At 45.2% G+C, this 20,059-nt stretch overlaps 1 protein-coding gene across 3 annotated transcripts in view; it reads right to left on the reverse strand.

The window, feature by feature from the left end:
• Positions 1-901: 901 nt before the first annotated feature.
• The window catches only part of SIRT5 (sirtuin 5), a 42,383-nt gene continuing 23,225 nt past the window's right edge, over positions 902-20,059 (reverse strand). For all 3 annotated transcript variants that reach the window (XM_040353742.1, XM_040353744.1, XM_040353743.1), the window contains exons 4-9: positions 15,161-15,386; positions 14,293-14,380; positions 11,824-11,877; positions 11,533-11,656; positions 10,745-10,860; positions 902-1,249 (exon numbers count right to left, since the gene is read on the reverse strand). In XM_040353742.1, the coding sequence (XP_040209676.1) occupies positions 1,174-1,249; positions 10,745-10,860; positions 11,533-11,656; positions 11,824-11,877; positions 14,293-14,380; positions 15,161-15,386 (684 nt within the window). In that variant the 3' untranslated portion in view covers positions 902-1,173. The remainder of the gene's footprint in view (positions 1,250-10,744; positions 10,861-11,532; positions 11,657-11,823; positions 11,878-14,292; positions 14,381-15,160; positions 15,387-20,059) is intronic.

A 20,059-nucleotide genomic window follows, 5' to 3' on the forward strand; every position in this document is an offset into this window, starting at 1 on the left:
GCCAGCGCACAGACTAGGAGCTGACTGCGCAGGCGCCGTGAAGAGCCAAGTCCTATTTCGGCTATTTTCGGGAAGCGTGACGCGCCATAGCCGGCCGTCAATCATGTTCCCCTCTGCATAGGAACGCCTACTCCCCGTGGGGAGTCTGAAACTTAACCAAGGGATTAAACTGAGTACGGCGCAAAAAAATAAAATAAAGGCATACTGTAGCTCGCGCTAGTATGCTGGATGGCATGGTAGAAAAATAAAAAAATGTTTTAGGGTGAACCCCCGGTTTATTGGACAAGCCAAAATTAGAAGCCGATTGGTTTCTATGCAGAGCTGCACCAGATTTTGCACTCTCCAGTTTTAGTAAATCAACCCCAGTGTCTCTTGCAGGATAGTAGACAGAGTAAAAGACCTTTGGGGGAAACTTAAAAGGCTAAATATACAAAAGTTTAGTTATGCCTTACTGATTATTATGGGAACACTATTGATAAAGAAACAGACTGAACTGACAGACTGAGCTGTGTGAGGGTGGCTCTATACAAACTGGAAAATTACTTCTGAGAAGGATTATCGTAAACATCATAAACCTAGGCCATTCAAACTGTGCATATTATTAAAAAAATGCAAAAGCAGCGGTTACATTAAGTGAAATCGCATGCCAACGTTATTATCAGAACTAGAGATATAGGTAGCTGAAGTTCTATGCATAATTTCACTTTTCCTTTAAATTTTCATTTTGGCCCGACCTCTCCTATGGCCTCAATGAGATTTGGGAGAAGTTAGGCGAAGAAAAAAAAATTTGATGTTTTTGCATATGAACTTTGACGATTTGTCAAAACATACAGCAGACCCAACAAGATAACTAACTGTTTTCACTGCTTATGTTTTTTTTTTTTCCCTGTTATATTTTCAGTTTGAAGTTTTTTTTTTTTGGTACATTTTTTGGTAAATACATTTTTGGTGATTTGTAGTTTGTAAGTCAGATCCTTGCAAATTTGTATCTGGTGCAAGGTATTGATCATAGTGCAAGCGAACAATGTTCTGAGGACATCAAGAGAACCCAAAAAAAAAAAAAAAGTGGTAAAAAAGGTCTGGTTCCTAGAAAATTCAGCCATTCTGTTGAACCAATCCTCCCTTTTTGCTCAAATACCAAAACAGTCCATTCGTTGCTTGTGCAAGTTAAATTTAAGAGATAAGCTCAGTTTTGTGGCGAGCAATTGCTGGAGGCAATGTTGTTCCACAAGGACCTTGGAAATGAAACCTAGAGAGAAAAAAAAAAACAACGATCAAGAAGGTTAGCAGGATATATTAAAGGAAATTAAAGACATTTGTCAAAAACCGAGTATCCCCCCCAGTTAATCAGTTTTTAAATATGTTAAAGATTCATGGGCAGCACAGCGGCCAAGTGGTTAGCACCTCTGCCTAGCAGCACTATTACAGGTACTTGTATAGTGCCATCAATTTACACGCACGATATAGAATAATATATATATATATATATATATATATATATATATATATATATATATATATATATATATATATATATATATATAATTTATTACATTCACATCAGTCCCTGCCCTCAAGAAGCTTACAATCTAAGGGCCCCAACTCAAACACCAAGTATAGGACATACAATTTAGACAGGAGCCAATAAACCTACCAGCATGTATTTTTGAAGTCAGTCTATTGAACCAAGATCGCTAGTTTGAATCTCAACCACGGCACTACCTGCACAGGGTCTGCATGCTCCCCCCTGTGCCTGCGTGGGGTTTCCTCTGGGTATTCTATTTTTTTCCAATGCTCCAAAGACCTGCTGCTAGATTAATTGTCTCCTGTCTCTAAATTGTTCAAGGTATGTGCATGTATGCAAGTTAGAGACCTAAAATTGTAAGCTCCTTGAGGGTAGGGGATAATATGAATGTATACTCTGTCAGGTTTTTACTGTGATGTGTGCCCCCATCATAGCGATAGCCCCTTAGTTCCTGTCCTGGCGACACCATGTAGAACCAAAATTCCCCTCACAATGTGGATTGTTTGTGTCAGTCAGATATCCACTTTGCACCCTGACCTGGGAACACATCAGGTAGTGAAGTAATGAGAAATTTCACCAACAAGGGACACAGAGAAATAAACTGCAACTGGTTTTAACCCTACCATATGCCATTCAAACCAAAAAAGAAAAAGCTGCTGCGGGCCTTTTTGGGTCAAATTTGGCATCATTAAAAAAAAATGTATACGTTAAAATAAATGTGAAATAGTGTAAAAATGACTTGCTCTAAGGTCTTTCAAGGTAGCAGCCAGCACTACAATCCAACACGCAATTGTGTACCAAATCACATGCAAAACACATTGGAAATCACAACTTAACCAGCATCAAGTTGCACTAGATGTGATCTGTAAAATCGCACCAAAAAAACTCATGCAAATCGCACTGCATAAGTGTAAACCTAGGCTAAAAAGAGGTATAAACTATACATTTTAAATGGCATCCCATGCACTACAATGCACAATAACTACTATACATGGCGGTGCACTGCATTAGAAAAATTCAAGTTAGTCTTACCGGTAACTTGTTTTCCAGAAGTCTTTCAGGACAGCACCTTGAGATATGGTGACTCCTCCCACTCCATCAGGAAACACCTTCTTTCCAATCTTTAAAAGGGAGGTCCCTCCTTGTACCATCAGTTGTAATAGAGAAAAACCTCCGGCCCCGGCTGGAACACATAAACACATACGTTAGTCACAGCATAGTTCATTTAACACTCATAGGGCGGGTCGTTGCTGTCCTGAAAGACTTCTGGAAAACAAGTTACCGGTAAGACTAACTTGAATTTTCCCGAGGCGTCTTTCAGGACAGCACCTTGAGAGGATAACAGAGACTTACTACCTTAGGGCGGGACGACAGCTTGTAAGACCTTCCTGCCAAATGCCTGATCACTGGCCGAGGTGAGGTCCAATCTATAATGTCGCACGAACGTGTGAAAACTTGTCCACGTCGCTGCCCTGCAGATTTGCTCTGGCGTGGCACCAGCTCTTTCTGCCCATGAAGTTGCAAGAGCTCTGGTTGAATGGGCATTAACCCCTTCTGGTGGGGTCAGGTCTGCCTGTAAATAAGCCTCCCGGATAGCCAGCTTCAGCCACCTAGCTAGGGTCCCCTTAGATGCCTGTTGGCCCTTCTTAATACCCCCAAAGAGGACAAATAGAGCATCCGAGCGTCTGAACGGACCTGTTATCTCCAAATAACCTAATAAAGTCCTTCTGACATCCAACATGTGAAAAAATAATTCCTTCTCTCCCGAAGGACTAGAACAAAAGCTGGGAAGGACAATGTCCTGTAAACGATTTGCCTTAGAAGCTACCTTTGGCAAAAATTTTGGGTCAGTTTTAAGCACTACCCTATCCGAAAATAAACATAAATAAGGCTCCTTAATAGACAGGGCCTGTAATTCGCTGATCCTACGTGCCGAGGTAATAGCGATCAAAAACAAAGTTTTTAGGGTAACATTCCTAAGCGATGCTTCCCCTAAGGGTTCAAACGGCTTGTTTGCCAGGGATCTAAGTACCACTGAGAGTTCCCACTTCGGGAACCCCTGTAACCGAAGTGGTCTGGATCTCGTGAGAGACCTAAAAAACCTACCCACTAAGGGTTCTGTGGCCACAGGCCTCTCTAAGAACACTGTGAGTGCGGATACCTGCACCTTTAGGGTACTGATAGCTAAGCCTTTATCTGCCCCTGCCTGTAAAAACTCCAAGATGGAACTTAAATCTCTAGGGTCCTGGCCCGCTGAGCTACACCATGTGGAAAATACCTTCCAAACCTTGGCATAGATAGCTCGGGTCACTTTTTTCCTACTGTTAAGTAAGGTGGAAACTAGACGGTCAGAAAACCCTTTATTTTTTAAGATTTCTCTCTCAGAAGCCACGCTGCCAAGGAAAGTCGTGCCACTTCCGGGTGAGAGACCGGGCCCTGTGCTAGAAGATCCCGCCTGAGGGGCAGGTGCCAACAAGGTTCGGCTGCCATCGTCAGGAGCGTCGCGAACCATGCTCTTCTGGGCCAAAACGGGGCGATGAGGATGACCGGGACCCTTTCCTTCTGGACCTTTCTCAGAACCAAGGGAATTAGCTGAAACGGGGGGAAGGCAAAGCAAAGGCGAAATTCCCAGGGATTCGCCAGAGCATCCACCCCTAGGGAGCCATCCCCCTGGCTCAGGGAAAAGAACTTTCCTACCTGGGAATTCTCCTTCGAGGCGAACAAGTCCACCTCTGGTAGACCCCATCTGTCGGTGATCTGTAGGAAAACCTCTGGATTCAGGGACCACTCCGATTCCCGAATCTGGTGTCTGCTTAGAAAGTCTGCCACCCGGTTTAGTGATCCTTTCAGATGTAAGGCCGTCAGGGAAAGTAAGTTGCTTTCTACCCAAAGCAGGATTTCTGTGGTAAGGGACTGAAGTATCTGGCTTCTCGTACCCCCCTGTCTGTTTAAGTAGGCTACCACCGTGGAGTTGTCTGTCAAAACCTGAACATGGTGACCCCGTAGGTGTGGAGCAAAGCCCACTAGGGCCAGGGCGACTGCTTTTAGTTCCCTCCAATTTGAGGAACGCAGGGATTCCTCCTTTAGCCAATTTCCCTGAGTGAACCTTTCGTCTAAGTGGGCTCCCCATCCCCAGGCGCTGGCATCCGTGGTAAGCCTCTTTTCCACTGGGAAGAACCATTCCAGACCTTCCGCAAGCACTCTCTGATTTTTCCACCAGTATAGGGATCTCTTTACACTGGCTGGAATCTTCACCTGGGAGTCCAGGGAATTGGGTTTGTGATCCCATGCTTTCAACAAAAAGGCCTGCAGGGGTCTGAAATGCAATCTCGCCCACTGGACGGCTGGCATGGTGGAAGTCAAGACTCCCAGAGCTGCCATAACCTGCCTGACTGTTAGTGTCTGGTGGGCCTGCAACAACCGAATGGAATCTAAGACCTTGGTTGTCTTGTCCAAAGGGAGAAATATTCTCCGGCATAGTGAATTCACCTGGAATCCCAGAAAACGAATCTCCTGGGAGGGTACTAGGGCGGACTTCTGAAGATTTAAGATCCAGCCCAGGGATTCCAGGTGACTTCGTGCCCGAGACAGATCTGCCAACAACCTCTCTTTCGAGGGGGCAAAGAGGAGAAGGTCGTCCAGGTAGGGGATGACCTGTATCCCCTGAAGCCGCAAAGGTGCTAAGGCCTCTGCCAGCACCTTGGTGAAGATCCGCGGTGATGATGAGAGCCCGAAGGGGAGGGCCCTGTATTGGAAATGCTGTACTGTGCCCTCCAACTCTACCGCTAGCCTGAGAAACTTCTGCGACTTTGGGGATATAGGAATGTGTAAGTACGCGTCCCTCAGGTCTATCGAAGCCATGAAGCAACCTGGCGTCAGAAGATTCCTGATGGAAAATATCGAATCCATCTTGAATCTTCTGTACTTCACACATCTGTTTAGAGGTTTTAAGTTCAGGATTAGCCTGAATTTTCCTGTGGGCTTTCTAATTAGGAAGACATGAGAGTAAAAACCCCCTGCCCTGGTCTACTAGAGGGACCTGGATTAATACTCCCTGCTGTCGAAGCTCCGACAGGGAGGACTTTAAAGCCAATGCCTTCACTGGATCTCTTGGGGTCTGAGTTACCAAAAATCTTGTTGGTGGGGCCTCCGAGAACTCTATAGTGTAACCCTGGGCGATAGTGGTCAGAATGTACCGGTTGTCTGATACTGCTGACCACTGCGGAAGGAAATTCTCCAACCTTCCGCCTACCCGAAGGGCTGAGTCATTGCGGCTTGTTGGTTTGCGCAGGAGGATTGAAAAGGACTCCCTTACCTTTACCCCTCTGCGCTGACCAACCTCTCTTTCCCTGTGGCCCTTTACCCTTATTTTGCTGCTTATGGGCCCGAAAAAAACGCTTAGGGGGAGGATTTTTCGCTTTTACTGGGAAAGCCTTTTTCTTATCTGCCGTCCTGTCCAGAATACTATCTAGTTCAGGGCCGAACAGTAGATCTCCCGAAAACGGGATTCCACATAATTTGCTTTTGGACGCTGCGTCTCCTGGCCAGGTCTTGAGCCAAAGGGCCCTCCTGGCTGAGTTGGCTAAGGCTGCGGACCTGGCAGAAAATGTAATCGCCTCGGCCGAGGCATCTGCCATATAGGCCACTGCTGCAGCTATAGTGGAAAAAGAATCCAAAATATCCTGTTTCGGGGAATCAGCCTCAATATGTGCTTTAAGCTGATCCACCCAATATTCCAGGTTACGAGCCACGCAAGTGGTAGCCATGGCTGGTTTCAGATTGATCAAAATGGACTGCCAGGCTTTCTTAAGGAGAAGATCCATACGCTTATCCATAGGATCTTTGAGCAGACCCATGTCCTCAAAGGACAAGTCCGTGGAACGCGAGACCTGCGAAAAGGCTGCATCCACCTTTGGAACCTTGTTCCAGATAGCTGATGGATCCTCTCCAAAAGGAAAGCGTCTCTTGTGGGACTTGGGAAAAAAAGGGTTTTTTCTCCGGCTCCTGCCATTCTCGTAGAATAGTCTCGGAAATAACCGAATGTACCGGGAAGGTACGACCCTTGGGTTCGCAGAGACCAGCATACATTCTATCGTGCAAACTTAGGTCCTTCTTCTCCTCACCCAGTCCTAAGGTAGCGTAAATGGCTATAAGGAGATTGTCCACCTCCTCTAAGGAAAGTTTAAACTTTGCGGGAGACCCTGTTTCCTCCTCCGTCTCCGATTCCCCACTAGAGGGGTCCTGAGGTTGCCCTAAAGATACCTCCTCGAAGACTGAGGGCCCAGAAGATAATACTACTACCTCCTGGGAGGACTGAGAGGTGGACAGCTGAGTAGAGGGGGTAGAAGCTAGGAATCCCCTAACTGACTGGAATTGGGCCAGTAACTCGTTTTTAACGGAAGAGACTAATTCCTCTCTAATAGAAGCTGACTCTTCCTGCACTACTGCTGCAATGCATGCTTTGCACCAGGGTTTCTTCCAGTCCTCCCCCAATCTAGTCCTGCACGCAGGACACCTTCTCTTAGTATCCGTTTTGACCTAAGGAAACGGGCGAGAAGGAAAAACAATAAAAGGGGTCCGGAATGAGACCCGGTCTCAGACAAGAAACGGAAAAAAAAACCCCCATTCACCAGGTGCGCCAGGAAGGAAAGTGACCACTGCCTGCGTCCTGACAGGCCCCCATGCCACTGGGGGGAAAAAAATAAGGAGACCGAGAGAGAGAAATAAGACCCCCTCACCCCTAAGGAAGACAGACTCACGTTACTGCTTCCCGCCGAGGTCCTGCTGGTGCCAGTGCCTGCTCCACTCGCTGTGTCTTCTGTGCTGTCCATAGTAGAGACGACAGCGCTACTCATGTGGCATGTGTAGCGCTTCCTGGAATCCTAAAGCGCCGCTGCGCCGGACCAGGAAGCGGAAATAGGCCCCAGCGTCCGCCCTGCCCCTCCTCCCGGCTCGCCGGAAGTGACGCGCGTCTCCGGAGCCTGGCTCCGCCAAAATGGCGGCGCCCCGCGCACACGCGGGGAATCGAATGCTAGGCCCCAGATTTGCTGGCTCCACTGAGCACGGAGAAGAGAGGAGCCTGAATACCATCACCGCCGCGTGGGTGGCACAGGAGAGCGGACAGTCTCCGCGACGATCGCCGCAAAAAAAGAAAAGAAAAAAAGGTAGGAGTACAAAAAAAGAGTCCGACTTTCAGGAGCTCCCTGAGATATCAGACTCCCTCCTAAAAAGATGCCCCCTCCGGAGGAGGAAACACAAAAACTGATGGTACAAGGAGGGACCTCCCTTTTAAAGATTGGAAAGAAGGCGTTTCCTGATGGAGTGGGAGGAGTCACCATATCTCAAGGTGCTGTCCTGAAAGACGCCTCGGGAAAAAGGGTTTATTGCAATAATACAAGGCACTGGAGCAGAGAGGTATGAAGGAGTCCTTACAATTAAAGGGGTTGTAAACCCTTGCGGTTCTTCACCTTAATGCATTCTATTCCAGAACCACAGCCCCCCCCCCCGCATTTTAGTTGCCTGAACCAGATTGTTCCATCAACAGGGATGAGCACAGCAGCTCCAGCCGCTGTCTGAGATCCTCACTGGATAGATTGATAGGAGCGCAGCCATTGGCTTCCGCTGCAGTCAATCAATTCCCATGACCCGGGAGCCGAGGCCGAGTCCTGCTGTCTGTGTCAATGGACGCTGCAGCAGGACTCAGGAGCAAGCCCGCATGAGTGTCCTCTTGGAATGAGGGCCTCCAAAAGAGGCACTTAATGCGGGGAGGAGCCAGGAGCACTGCTGGGGGACCCCAGAAGAGGAGGTAAGCATGACATGTTTGTTAATTTAAAAAAAAAATACGAACATTTAAAATGGTAGTAAACTTCATTTTTTGATATATAAGGCTTACTTGTATGTGCAGTAACTATCTCTGTGGGCCCATTCACACCTAATGCAGTGGGATGCAGCTGGATGCATTTCTGACTGCACTCCAACTGCATAGAAAGTCAAAAATCTATTTAATCCTATGGGTATAGTTCACATTACTGCAGTGCACTCATAAAACACACACATAAAAAGTAGAGCATGTTACATGTTGTTGCGCACAGCAAACATGCATGCAAGTGCATGCATACACACTGCAACACATCACAGTGCACAAAGAGCCCCATGGAAAGAAAGAAGGAAGTGACCTCACAAGACAAATGCAAACAGAAAATCGGTGCGTCAAAAACTGAATTAAATGTCAAATGAATGCGTACGTGCAAGGAAAAAAAAAAAAAAAAAAAAAACCAGATGTGTAGTTTCTAGTGTAAATGGGCCCAAAAAACATACACCGTTTAGGAGAGATTTACTTTAGTAGCAGCTGGTGACGTCACCAGCACATGCGCACTACCCTCTTAATGGATGGTTGTGACGTCACCATGGCTCAGCCATTTAAATGGCCGAAGCCCACGAACCTGGAAGGAAGACCAGGTGAAGATGAAAGCTCTGTCGGCAGTGACAGTGCGCTGCTGGAGGGCTTTATTTTGAAGCAAGTCTGTGATAATGTGCTAGTATGCATTGCATACTAACCCATGCTAACATTATCCTGCAGGGGCCCAATTTTTATTTATTTTTATTTCTTTGCAGTTTACTACCACTTTAATAAATGACAAAGGATTCACAGAACACTATGGGATTGCCAACGAGTAGCATGGCAGTAACTGTCTCCTTTTAGGCAAAAATAATTTTCATTGTATTTTAAATTGAGCAGTCCTGGAACACTCCACCTTGAGCGAATAATCTCTGTTAACAGTGAGCTTTTATTCAAGGTGTGGTAAAGAGAGAAACACAAAACGTTCCACCTGCTGGCTGTGTATGTGCAATATTTCAAATTTACTGCATCTAAAATATTTTTACAGGTTTTTATTTTTATTTTTTAGTTCAGATTATAATAAATAAACATTTCCTTTTTATTTATTTGTTATACCATATAAAAACACCAAGAGCTTCAACACGTGACTTCATCTGGGGAACTGTTTACCACGCACTGCTTGCACTTATATACTTTTAAATACCCTTGTAAATGTAATAGACCATTTGGCCTTTAATAAATCTTGTTTATCTATACGTTTTTACACTATGGGAGTTTTTATTTTATTTTTCCTTACATAACATTAGAAACCTTGAAACCACTATGCGATTGTGAGTTTGAAAGCCGCCATCACCAGTGGAAACCCCCAATTGGAATCAGCACTATCAGGAACCAAATTTTCCTTGAGAGATTAGGAGTTGGAGAATTGTCCTGACCCTAGGAGATCGATAAGGCCAACTGTATTCCTCATTGAGGCAAGAGCTCTGGGAGCATTACGTTTACAAGAATTATGAAGAAGAATCGTTTAACACATTATGCGGAAGGATTTTTTACACGGCACAATAATTAGTTGTTAACACTATTTTGATAGTGTGCACTTTGTTTCTTCGCTATTATCAGTTGAAGTTTTTTCTTTATTTATATTCAGAAAGTTGCGTTGATCAAACACTTATATGAAAAGAGCCATCACCCGTTTTAAGAGAAGAAACCTATTCTGGTTTTAGCTTTGTGAATTAAACCACGGCCTAATAATTTTCACAGCGACTGCAATTGAAGGGGTTGTAAAGGTTTGTTTTATTGTCCAATTAGGTTCCTTTAGGCTAGTGCATTGTTGGTTCACTTACCTTTTCCTTCGATTTCCCTTCCAAATGTAATTTTTTTTTCCCCATTGTCTGAATTTCTCACTTCCTGTTCCTCCTCGGTAAGCTTGCCCCCATCATTCGAGACGTTCTGGCTTGGGGTTAGTCAGCGTGCTCGCCGCCTCCGGTGGGACTACACAGTGTCTCCCTGCAGGGATGTAGTCCCACGGGAGGGGGCGAGCATGCTGACTAACCCCCAGCCAGGGGTTACTGTGGAGAAACAGGAAGTGACAAATTCAGTAAAAGAAAACAAACATTTAGAAGGGAAATCGAAGGAAAAGGTAAGTGAACCAACAATGCACTAGCTTAAAGGAACCTATTTGGAAAATAAAAAAACAAACCTTTACAACCTCTTTAATTCTTCTTCGGACTAATTATAGAAGGCACAGCATGTCATGTAAAGGCTAAACATGTAAACTGCAGAATCTAAAGTACGTTTACATTCAAATTTGTGAAAACTGCTGTCCTTTATACCGATCTAGCAAGAATACAACATAAAGTTCAACTCAAGACACTTCTTACGTAAAGCCCAAAGTTGCAGGTGTACTTTCCATGTTGAACTCCGCAACAGGCACTCCTCGAGCAGCCACTTGTGGTGCAAACATGGCAGCAGGATAGACAACTGATGAAGTTCCAACCTGCAAGGGAATTCATGTGACAGTATGACTATAACAAATAGGATCACTGCATAATAGGATATATAAAAAAATAAAAAATAAAACACAAACACACACACACACACACACACACACACACGCGATGGATTTATTTTAAATGGGACACAAACACTAATGCCGCGTACACACCATCACTTTTTGTGATGAAAAAAAAAAAACGACATTTTTAAAAACGTCATTTAAAATGACCGTGTGTGGGGAAAACGTTGTTTTATGTCTTCTGAAAAACGACAAAAAAAAAAAAAATCGAACATGCTTCAATTTTTTGTGTCGTTTTTTGTCTCATTTAAAATGATAGTGTGTGGGCAAAACAACGTTTTTAAACCCGCGCATGCTCAGAAGCAAGTTATGAAGCGAGCTTGAATGGAACAGAGTGCCGCTGTACGTGCTGAATGTAACCGCGCTTTGCTAGAGCATTTTGAAAAAACGATGGTGTGTATGCTACGTCGTTTTTTAAAATTAAGTTTCAAAAACGTCTTTTCCCATCACATAAAAAGTTTTTTTTTTCTATCACAAAAAGTGATGGTGTGTACGCGGCATAAGACATAGGCTAAGATGTGTGTTGAGCACATGTTGGCTCTGAAGTGAATAAAAAACTTTTATTTTTTATTTTTTATCCCAAATATCACTTACCACCAAACACAAATCACATGTTTCCAACTCTTTCTCCACTTCTGCAAGAAGAGTGGAATCCAGAGTCTCACCAAACCATACACTATTAGGTCGGAGGAGACCGCGGCAGTCAACTTCTTCACACCTGGAAGCAGATGCAAGACATTGTTTACTTCAAGAACTTGGTTTTACTTATTACCCTGGATTCATGGAAACCGGCTTATATATATATTGTTTTCTGACAATCAGTTGCATTTTTTTTTTTTTTTAATAAAACTGAAAAAAATTAATAAAATAATTATCTATCTTCACCTTGGTAAGTCATCTGCTGGAATAGCAGCATCAGGCACTTCAGGTTCAGGAGCACTAACGGAAACAAAGAAAGAAGACAGTCATGCTATATCCCATTCCATAAGACAATGTAGCAAAATACACAACTATCAGCATAGTTAAACTTTCAGGCCTTCTGAGAACTTTGCCTTTGGTAGATCTATTACTTGGTCACTTCTACACTGTGGGGTGTCATCAATTCTCAGGCCTACCCTGATTAATAATAAAAAGATTACTGTATTTATTGGCGTATAACACTCACTTTTTACCCTGAAAATCGAGGGTAACCTGTGCCTGCGTGTTATACGCAGAGGGCTGTGGAAAGTTGTTTTCCTGAAACTTGCTCTTGAAGTTAGGGTGCGTGTTATACGCCGATAAATATGGTAGTTAAAGCAGACACTTCTTTCAGAACCAACACGCTTAAATCACAGTACATCCGCCTGCATTAGACTTCTACTGATCACATCTGAAGTGCATGCCCTGGACCAGTGATGGACAGAGTTGCAGTGGTCTTGAAAAAAGTCAGCGCTCTAGCGAATTAACATTATAGCCTGTACAATTACAGGCATAAATTCAGAGGCATGTAGAAGATGAGGATACTGGGAACTATTGGAACCTAGCATGCAGGCAAGTTCGGTGAACAAAATGAGCCACATAGAATCTAGAGAAGTTAGGACCTGTCCTTGGAGTCATAATGTTAAAGAACATGTATGAGAGGCAGAAAAAAAATATATATATCTTCATTCTTGCATCTATCTTGCAGCATCGGTGTGATGTTGCAGGTGTCCTACATTGGCCCCAAGACAGAGGACTGCGCTATCACATAATTGCTGATCGCTCAATTCACATGTCTGCTCCAAGTAGAGGGCAGTGACTGACAGTCACTTCTCTACCCCTCAGCGCTCACTGGAGCACTGGGCAGGAGAGGGGGTGGGCACACATGGCTTCAGTTATCAGCCACGTGCTGAGAGCAGAAGCCAGCTGTCAATCAGGCAGCGGAGTGGATCCCGAAAATATGGTAAGGATCTTTACAGAAGGATGGCTCTCTAACATCAGCTGACAGCAGGCAATAGCCTGTTATAAGGAGACGCTGGATCACAGGAGAGAAAATATAAGTCCACTTCTGTGACCCACAAGAGAAGTATGCCCAAAAAAGCTTTGACAATACTTGTCTGTTAAAAACTAGAACGTGTACCTTTAACAATAGTACTCAAAACTAGGGGTGCACTGAATGGAAATTTTGGTGCCGAAACGGATACCGAAAATGAATACACTAGGCCAAAAACCGATACAGAAAATGACAGTTTTAAAAAAATATTTTTATACATTTTAAATAAAATGTATACATTTTTATATAACACATTGCTAATAGTATTAGCAACATTTTCATGCAGTGCACTTCTAGCAGATATGATGCAGAAGATGGTCAGAGACTGCAGACATGGTACAGGAGATCAATGCAGCCTCACCAGTGTCCATCAAATGCAGCCTGCCTGTGCTTCACCAGTGCCCAGCATATGCAGCCTGCCTGTGCCTGACCAGTATCCATCATATGCAGCCTTGTCAGTGCCCAGCAGCTTCACCAGTGCCCATCATTTGCAGCCTGCCTGTGCCTCACCAGTGCTCAGCAGCCTACCAGTGCCCATCATATGCAGCCTGTTTGTGCCCAGAAGCTTCAACAATGCCCATCATTTGCAGCCTGCCTGTGCCTCACCAGTGCCCAGCATATGCAGCCTACCAGTGCCCAGCAGCTTCACCAGTGCCCATTATTTGCAGCATGTCTGTGCCTCACCAGTGCCCAGCAGTCTACCAGTGCCCATCATTTGCAGCCTGCCTGTGTCTCACCAGTGCCCAGCAGCTTCACCAGTGCCCATCATTTGCAGCCTGCCTGTGTCTCACCAGTGCCCAGCAGCCTACCAGTGCCCGTCATGCAGCCTGCCAGTGCCTGATTCAGAGCGGCGATCTCCATGTGTCACAGAGCTGTATTTGAATTTCCCGAGTCGCTGTAACAATGTCCCGCCTCCTGTAATCACGTCACATGACCACCATTGGATCAGTGTGCTGTGTGTCACAGGAGGCAGGACATTGTTACTGCAGTCTGTGCAGTTCAGCTCCATGACATATGAAGATCACAACGAGAGGAGAGGACTGGGGCGCTCCAGAACAATACCCCCGATATGGGCGGCACCAGGGGCGGGGCCCAGCCCCACTATTAACGTTAATTTGTCTTTCGGCAATATGCCGAAACCACCATTTTCGGCCAATATGTTTCGGCAGCTGAAATTTTGGTGCATCCCTACTCAAAACATTTCAGAATGGTTAGGCTTTAGAATGTACCAATGACCCACTACAAGCTACTAGCTCATGAGAGGGGCTTGCCCATATTAGGGTCTAGCTCAAACCCAACCTGAGAAAATAGATGCAAACATAAAGTTCATGTGAAAATCTTACCCTTTTCCTTCAAGAGCAGGACATATAGGGCTCTTGTAATTTTCCTTCAAACTGCCACAAGTGTTACAACGGGTCTTAAATATGCTACCTAATTCAAAATGAAATACAGATAATAAATACACTTCTAAGCTATATGCTTTATTACAATCATTACTTAAAGGACCGATACTATTTTAGTCTAAGCAAAAGAATAAAAAACAATCTTATCCCCCATTCACACGAGTAACTTGTTGCACGTTTCCAGAAGCACGCCAACACTCAACATAAAGATTCCTATAATATCCAGTGGTACCCAGTTACACCTGAGCGTTGTCACATGAAAAATATGTGAGCTTTTCTCCAACAGAATTGCACATTTTTGGCTCCATAGACTTAAACTGGAGCGCATGACATAAGCAATCGAGCGCATTTTTTCACATATTCTGCACCTGATCTCCATCTCCTGGCAGCCTCATGCCCATGAACAAAAATGGGATACTTCGGAGTGTCCATGCTGGAAGTGGAGGGCACACAAAACACCTCTACAACCCCAGTGATGTCCATTACAAGAGCCATGGCAAGCAACAGAAGGCCTGGGAAGAAATTGGCATAGCCCAAGAGCTCTCACAGTGCAAGAAACCACACAGAAAAAAAAAAAAAAAAAAAAGCAGATACAAGAACATATGATACTGCATTTCATTGGCCAAAATAAAAACAAACAAGAAAATTGCTTCAAAAAGCGCACAAAAAAAAAAAAGCTTCAAAATTGCATTAAAAGACTCACATTCAAGTATAAATGGCGGCTTACTATAAAGCAACTCATAAAATACATGTTTTAGTAGTGCCTATCTGGTTATTGAGGGACAATCACAAAACGTTTCCAGCCTACCATGTATTTCAAAGAGATTGCGCGTCCCAGCCCTGCGATGCAGCTCATCAACATTCTGTGTGATCACCACCACCTTCCTTCCCTGCTTGCTGAGCCGAGATTCGCACTCTGCAATGGCTAGATGTGCTGGGTTTGGACTTTTTGTCAGCATGACTTCTCTGCGGTAATGATAGAATTCCCAAACACGAGAGGGATTCCTGGCAAAGGCCTCTGGTGTTGCCAAGTGCTAGGATGAAATAATGGAAGCAGCTTTAATATTACATAAATTATGTCAGCAACATGTCCTTCTGTATAGAGACATTTTTTGGCGATGGAGTTTAAAACACTAGCCATGTAAAAATGTAGATATTTACACTTTAACTTTACTATGGAAGTGGCAACAGAAATGAAAGGGGACACCAAGGGCTGTTTCAGATGTGCGGACCGTATGTCCGCAGTTTCATTCATCCGTTGCGGATGAAAACGGGACATACATTGGTCCCTATGTGATTGTGGGTGTCAGCGGATGACCATCCGCTGACACCCGTAATCGTCTGCCTCCGCAAAAATCCGATTTTTCGGACGGAAGAAAATCCTATTTTTCTTCCGTCTGGCGGATCGGATGAACACGGACATACGGTCCGTGTTCATCTGATCCCCCATAGGGGAGAGTGGAGAAAAGACAGGGCGGTCCCTGCACAGTGTGCGGGGACCGCCCTGTCAGCCGACGGCTCAGCGGGGATTTTACTGAGGATCCCCGCTAAGCTTTTGCGGACACACGGAGTGGATCAATACTGATCCGCCCGTGTGAAAGGGCCCTATGGCGTGGTTTGCTAAAACTGGAGAGTGCAAAACCTGGTGCAGCTGTACCCAATCAGCTTCTAACTTCAACTTGTTCAATTAAAGCAGTGTTTCTCAATTCCAGTCCTCAGGCCCCCCCAACAGGTCAGGTTTTCAGGATTTCCATTATTTTGCACAGGTGATTTGATCAGTTTCACTGCCTTAGTAATCACCACAGCCTTTTCATCTGAGGGAAATCCTGAAAACCTGACCTGTTGGGGGGGCCTGAGGACTGGAATTGAGAAACACTGAATTAAAGTGACACTGAGCCCTGGTTCACGCTGTTACGATTTGAGATGTCAAATCGCATTTCAAATCGGCGGCATTTCCCGGCAATGGCACCGTCCTAAATAGGTGCGGCGCTGCACCAATTTAAAAAAGTAGTTCCTGTACTGCTTTTTGCGATTTCAGGCCACGATTTACCTGCACAGAGGTCTCTGAAATCACGGCCGAAATCGGGACTGCCACCGGGAGTGAAATCGTGCGAGTTCAGCTGAACTCGCATGGCTTCACTCCCCCAGCCCAGTGTGAACCTGGGCTAAAGGTTACGTTTTATTTCTTTAAATAAACAAATACTTACCTCTACTGTGCAGTTCGGTTTGCACAGAATGGCCCCGATCGTCCTCTTCTGGGGTCCCACAGTAGCTCTCACGGCTCCTCCCCACATTAGATAACCCCCTCTGGGAAGCTCTCTCCAGAGAGGGTTACCTCGCGGGCGCGCTCCTGTGTCATACACTCGGCATCCATAGATGCCGAGTGTATAAACATCCATAAACGAGGAAAACACATTTTTCGCCCCAAATTTTTGGTATTTTTTTGGATTATTTAACAAAAAAAAAAAAATTAAAACCCCAGTGGTGATTAAGACCCCTTTCACACTGAAGCACTCTGCTGGCGCCATAGCGCTAAAAAGAGCGCCTGCAAAGCGCCCTGAAAGAGCAGCATCATTCACTCCAGTGTGAAAGCCCTCGGCCTGAGAGCAGCATCATTCACTCCAGTGTGAAAGCCTCAGATAAAGTCCTACCAGCTGCTTTGCAGCACATTAGGAGAAGTGAACTCACCGCTCCTAAAGCGCCCCTTGAAATCAATGGGCAGTGCCGCTGAACCGCCTGCAAATCGCAGCTGTAGCAGTAATTTGCCGTCGATTTTAACCCTTTTTCGGCTGCCAGCGGGGGCTAAAAGCGCCCTGCTAGCGGCCGAAACAGTAAAGCGACACTAAAAATAGCAGCGTTTTAACAGCCGACGCCTGGGCGCTTTCAGTGTGAAAGCAGCCTAAATATTACCAAAAGAAAGCTCTATTTGTGTGGGGGGAAAAAAAATACTAATTTGGGTACAGTGTTGCATGACCGCGCAATTGTCATTTAAAATGTGAAAGCACTGAAAGCTGAAAATTGGCCTGGGCAGGAAGGGGGTAAAAATGCCCTGTATTGAAGTGGTAAAAAGCTTTATTCAAATTAACCACTTGCCGACCTCCATACGACTATTTACGTCGACATAATGGCACGGGCAGGCAGATTGGCGTACAGGTACGTCCCTTTAAATCTGCCGCCCAGCAGCCGCACGCCTCGCGAGTGCGGCCACGGGTCCCAGGGACTCAATGTTCCCAGGAGTCCCGCGATTGCAGTCGGCAAGGGCAGAACAGGGGAATGCCTTTGTAAACAAGGCATTCCCCAATTCTGCCTAGTGACACTGTCACTGATGACCGTTCCCCGTGATCGGGAACAATCATCAGTACGTATCACGTGTAGCCACGCCCCCTAACAGTAAGAATCACTTCCTAGGAAACTCTTAACCCCTACAGCACCACGTAGTGGTTAACTCCTTCACTGCCAGTGTCATTTTTACAGTAATCAGTGCATTTTTATAGCACTGATCGCTGTAAAAATGACAATGATCCCAAAATGGTGTCAAAAAGTGTCCGATGTGTCCGCCATAATGTCGCAGTCACGAGAAAAAATAATAAAAACGCAGATGGCCGCCATAACTAGTAAAACAAATAATATTAATAAAAATGCCATAAAACAGTGCCCTATTTTGTAGAAGCTATAACTTTTGCGCAAACCAAACGCTTATTGCGATTTTTTTTACCAAAAATATGTAGAAGAATCTGCATCAGCCTAAACTGTGGAAAAAAAAACGGTTAGTTTTAACGCTAACAGTATTTCCAGGAACCTTCCAGCACAGATGATTGGCTCCGCCCTCTACAGGAAACACAAATTAAAGATCAAGTAAACCTCCACCACAGTGCACTCTGCAGAGGAAAAAAAACACAACACCACCACCAGGTGAAAGTAAAATAGGGTGGGAATATAGACGCTGTCCTGGAAGTTTCCGGGAAATACCGTTACCGGTAAGACCAACGGGGGTTTTCCCCCCTCGCCTTCCAGGACAGCTACTTGAGAGGATAAGCAAGATACTATACCCTAGGGAGGAACAACAGCCTGAAGCACTTTCCTACCAAAGGAAAGGTCCTGGCTGGAAAGCATCTGAACTCTATGTTTGATAAATGAATGAGAGGAGGACCAGACTGCAGCTTTAGAAATTTCTTCCTATGATGCCCCCCGCCCTTTCTGCCCATGACGAAGCCATGGATCTCGTAGAATGGGCCCCAATTCTAGAAGGAGGGATACGACCTGACGCTCTGTAAGCTTTGCAGATAGCTTCTCTAATCCATCTGGCAATAGAGCTTTTAGACGCTTTGGACCCTTTCTTGGGGCCACTGAACAATACTAACAGCTGGGAGGAACTCCTAAACCCACTGGATTTCTCTAGGTAAAGTAGAAGACATCTCTTTACATCTAAAAAAACGAAATCTTTCCTCCTCCGCATTTTTGGGAGAGGTACAGAAACTAGGCAAGACTACTTCCTGGGACCTATGAAAGTTAGACGATACTTTGGGCAAATAGAAAGGATCAGGTCTAATCACTACCCTGTCCTCTAGAATCCTCAGGAAGGGATCTTTACAGGATAGGGACTGCAGATCAGAAATCCTTCTCCCTGACGTAATAGCTAAAAGGAAGGAAATCTTTAATCTCAAAAGGAGCCCTTGTTAGAGCATTTAACACCAATGATAGATCCCAAGGAGGCACATGTTTGACAATCCTGGGAGCAGGTCTAGATCTGTCTGAAAGGAACCTCCTGACTAAAGGATCTTCCGCTAGCCTCTTGTCTGAAAACACAGACAGGGCCGCAACCTGAACACTAAGGGTGCTGCTGACAGACAGACCCTTCTTCGCTCCCTTGTACAAAAAATCCAATATACAGAGTGTGGAAAAATAATCTAAACCCGATTTCCTTTGCCAGGAATTAAACATTTTCCCAACTTTTTCATAGATTCTTCTAGTTACCAACTTGCGGCTGTCCAGGATAGTTTGAATAACTTTCTCTGAACACCCTCTCAACCATAAGATGCGCCACTCAGCCTCCAGGCCATCAAACGGAAGATCTAAGGGTTTGGATGCAAAACTGGTCCCTGATGGAGTAGATCCTTCCGATCTGGTAGGGGCCAGGGAAGAGCCACAGAGGGTCTTCAGAGAGGAAAAGCAACTCCTCCTGGGCCACCAGGGGGCAATCAGAACCACTTCTGCCTGATCCTGAATACATTTTCCGAACTACCAGAGGTAGGAGGGAAGGCGTAGTCCAGAGCGAAATCCCACGGGAAGAAGAGAACATCCGTCCCCAAGGACCTGTGTCTCTTTCCAGTGAGAAAAATGCCGGCAGCTTTCTGTCGAGATTGGAGGCAAAAAGATCCACTGCAGGAAGGCCCCATCTTAGCACAATTACCTGGAACGTGCCTTGATGCAACTCCCAACAGCTGGAACTGAAGCTCACTCTGCTCAGATAGTCCGCCAGCGTATTCTCTGAACCCTTGATGTGGACTGCTCTGATTGAGGCGACATTGATTTCTGCCCAGGACAGAATCTGCTGTGATAGCGTTAGAAGTGACTCCAAACGAGTGCCCCCTTGCTTGTTCAGGTATGCCACCGTAGAGGCATTGTCTAAAAAAAACAATAGATCTTTTGAACTGAGCCCCTCTTGCAGAGCCAAGAGAGCTTTCCCTACACCTAGTAGTTCCCTGAA

This window comes from Rana temporaria, chromosome 5 (assembly GCF_905171775.1).
Source record: "Rana temporaria chromosome 5, aRanTem1.1, whole genome shotgun sequence".
In the NCBI taxonomy this organism is placed as follows: domain Eukaryota; kingdom Metazoa; phylum Chordata; class Amphibia; order Anura; family Ranidae; genus Rana; species Rana temporaria.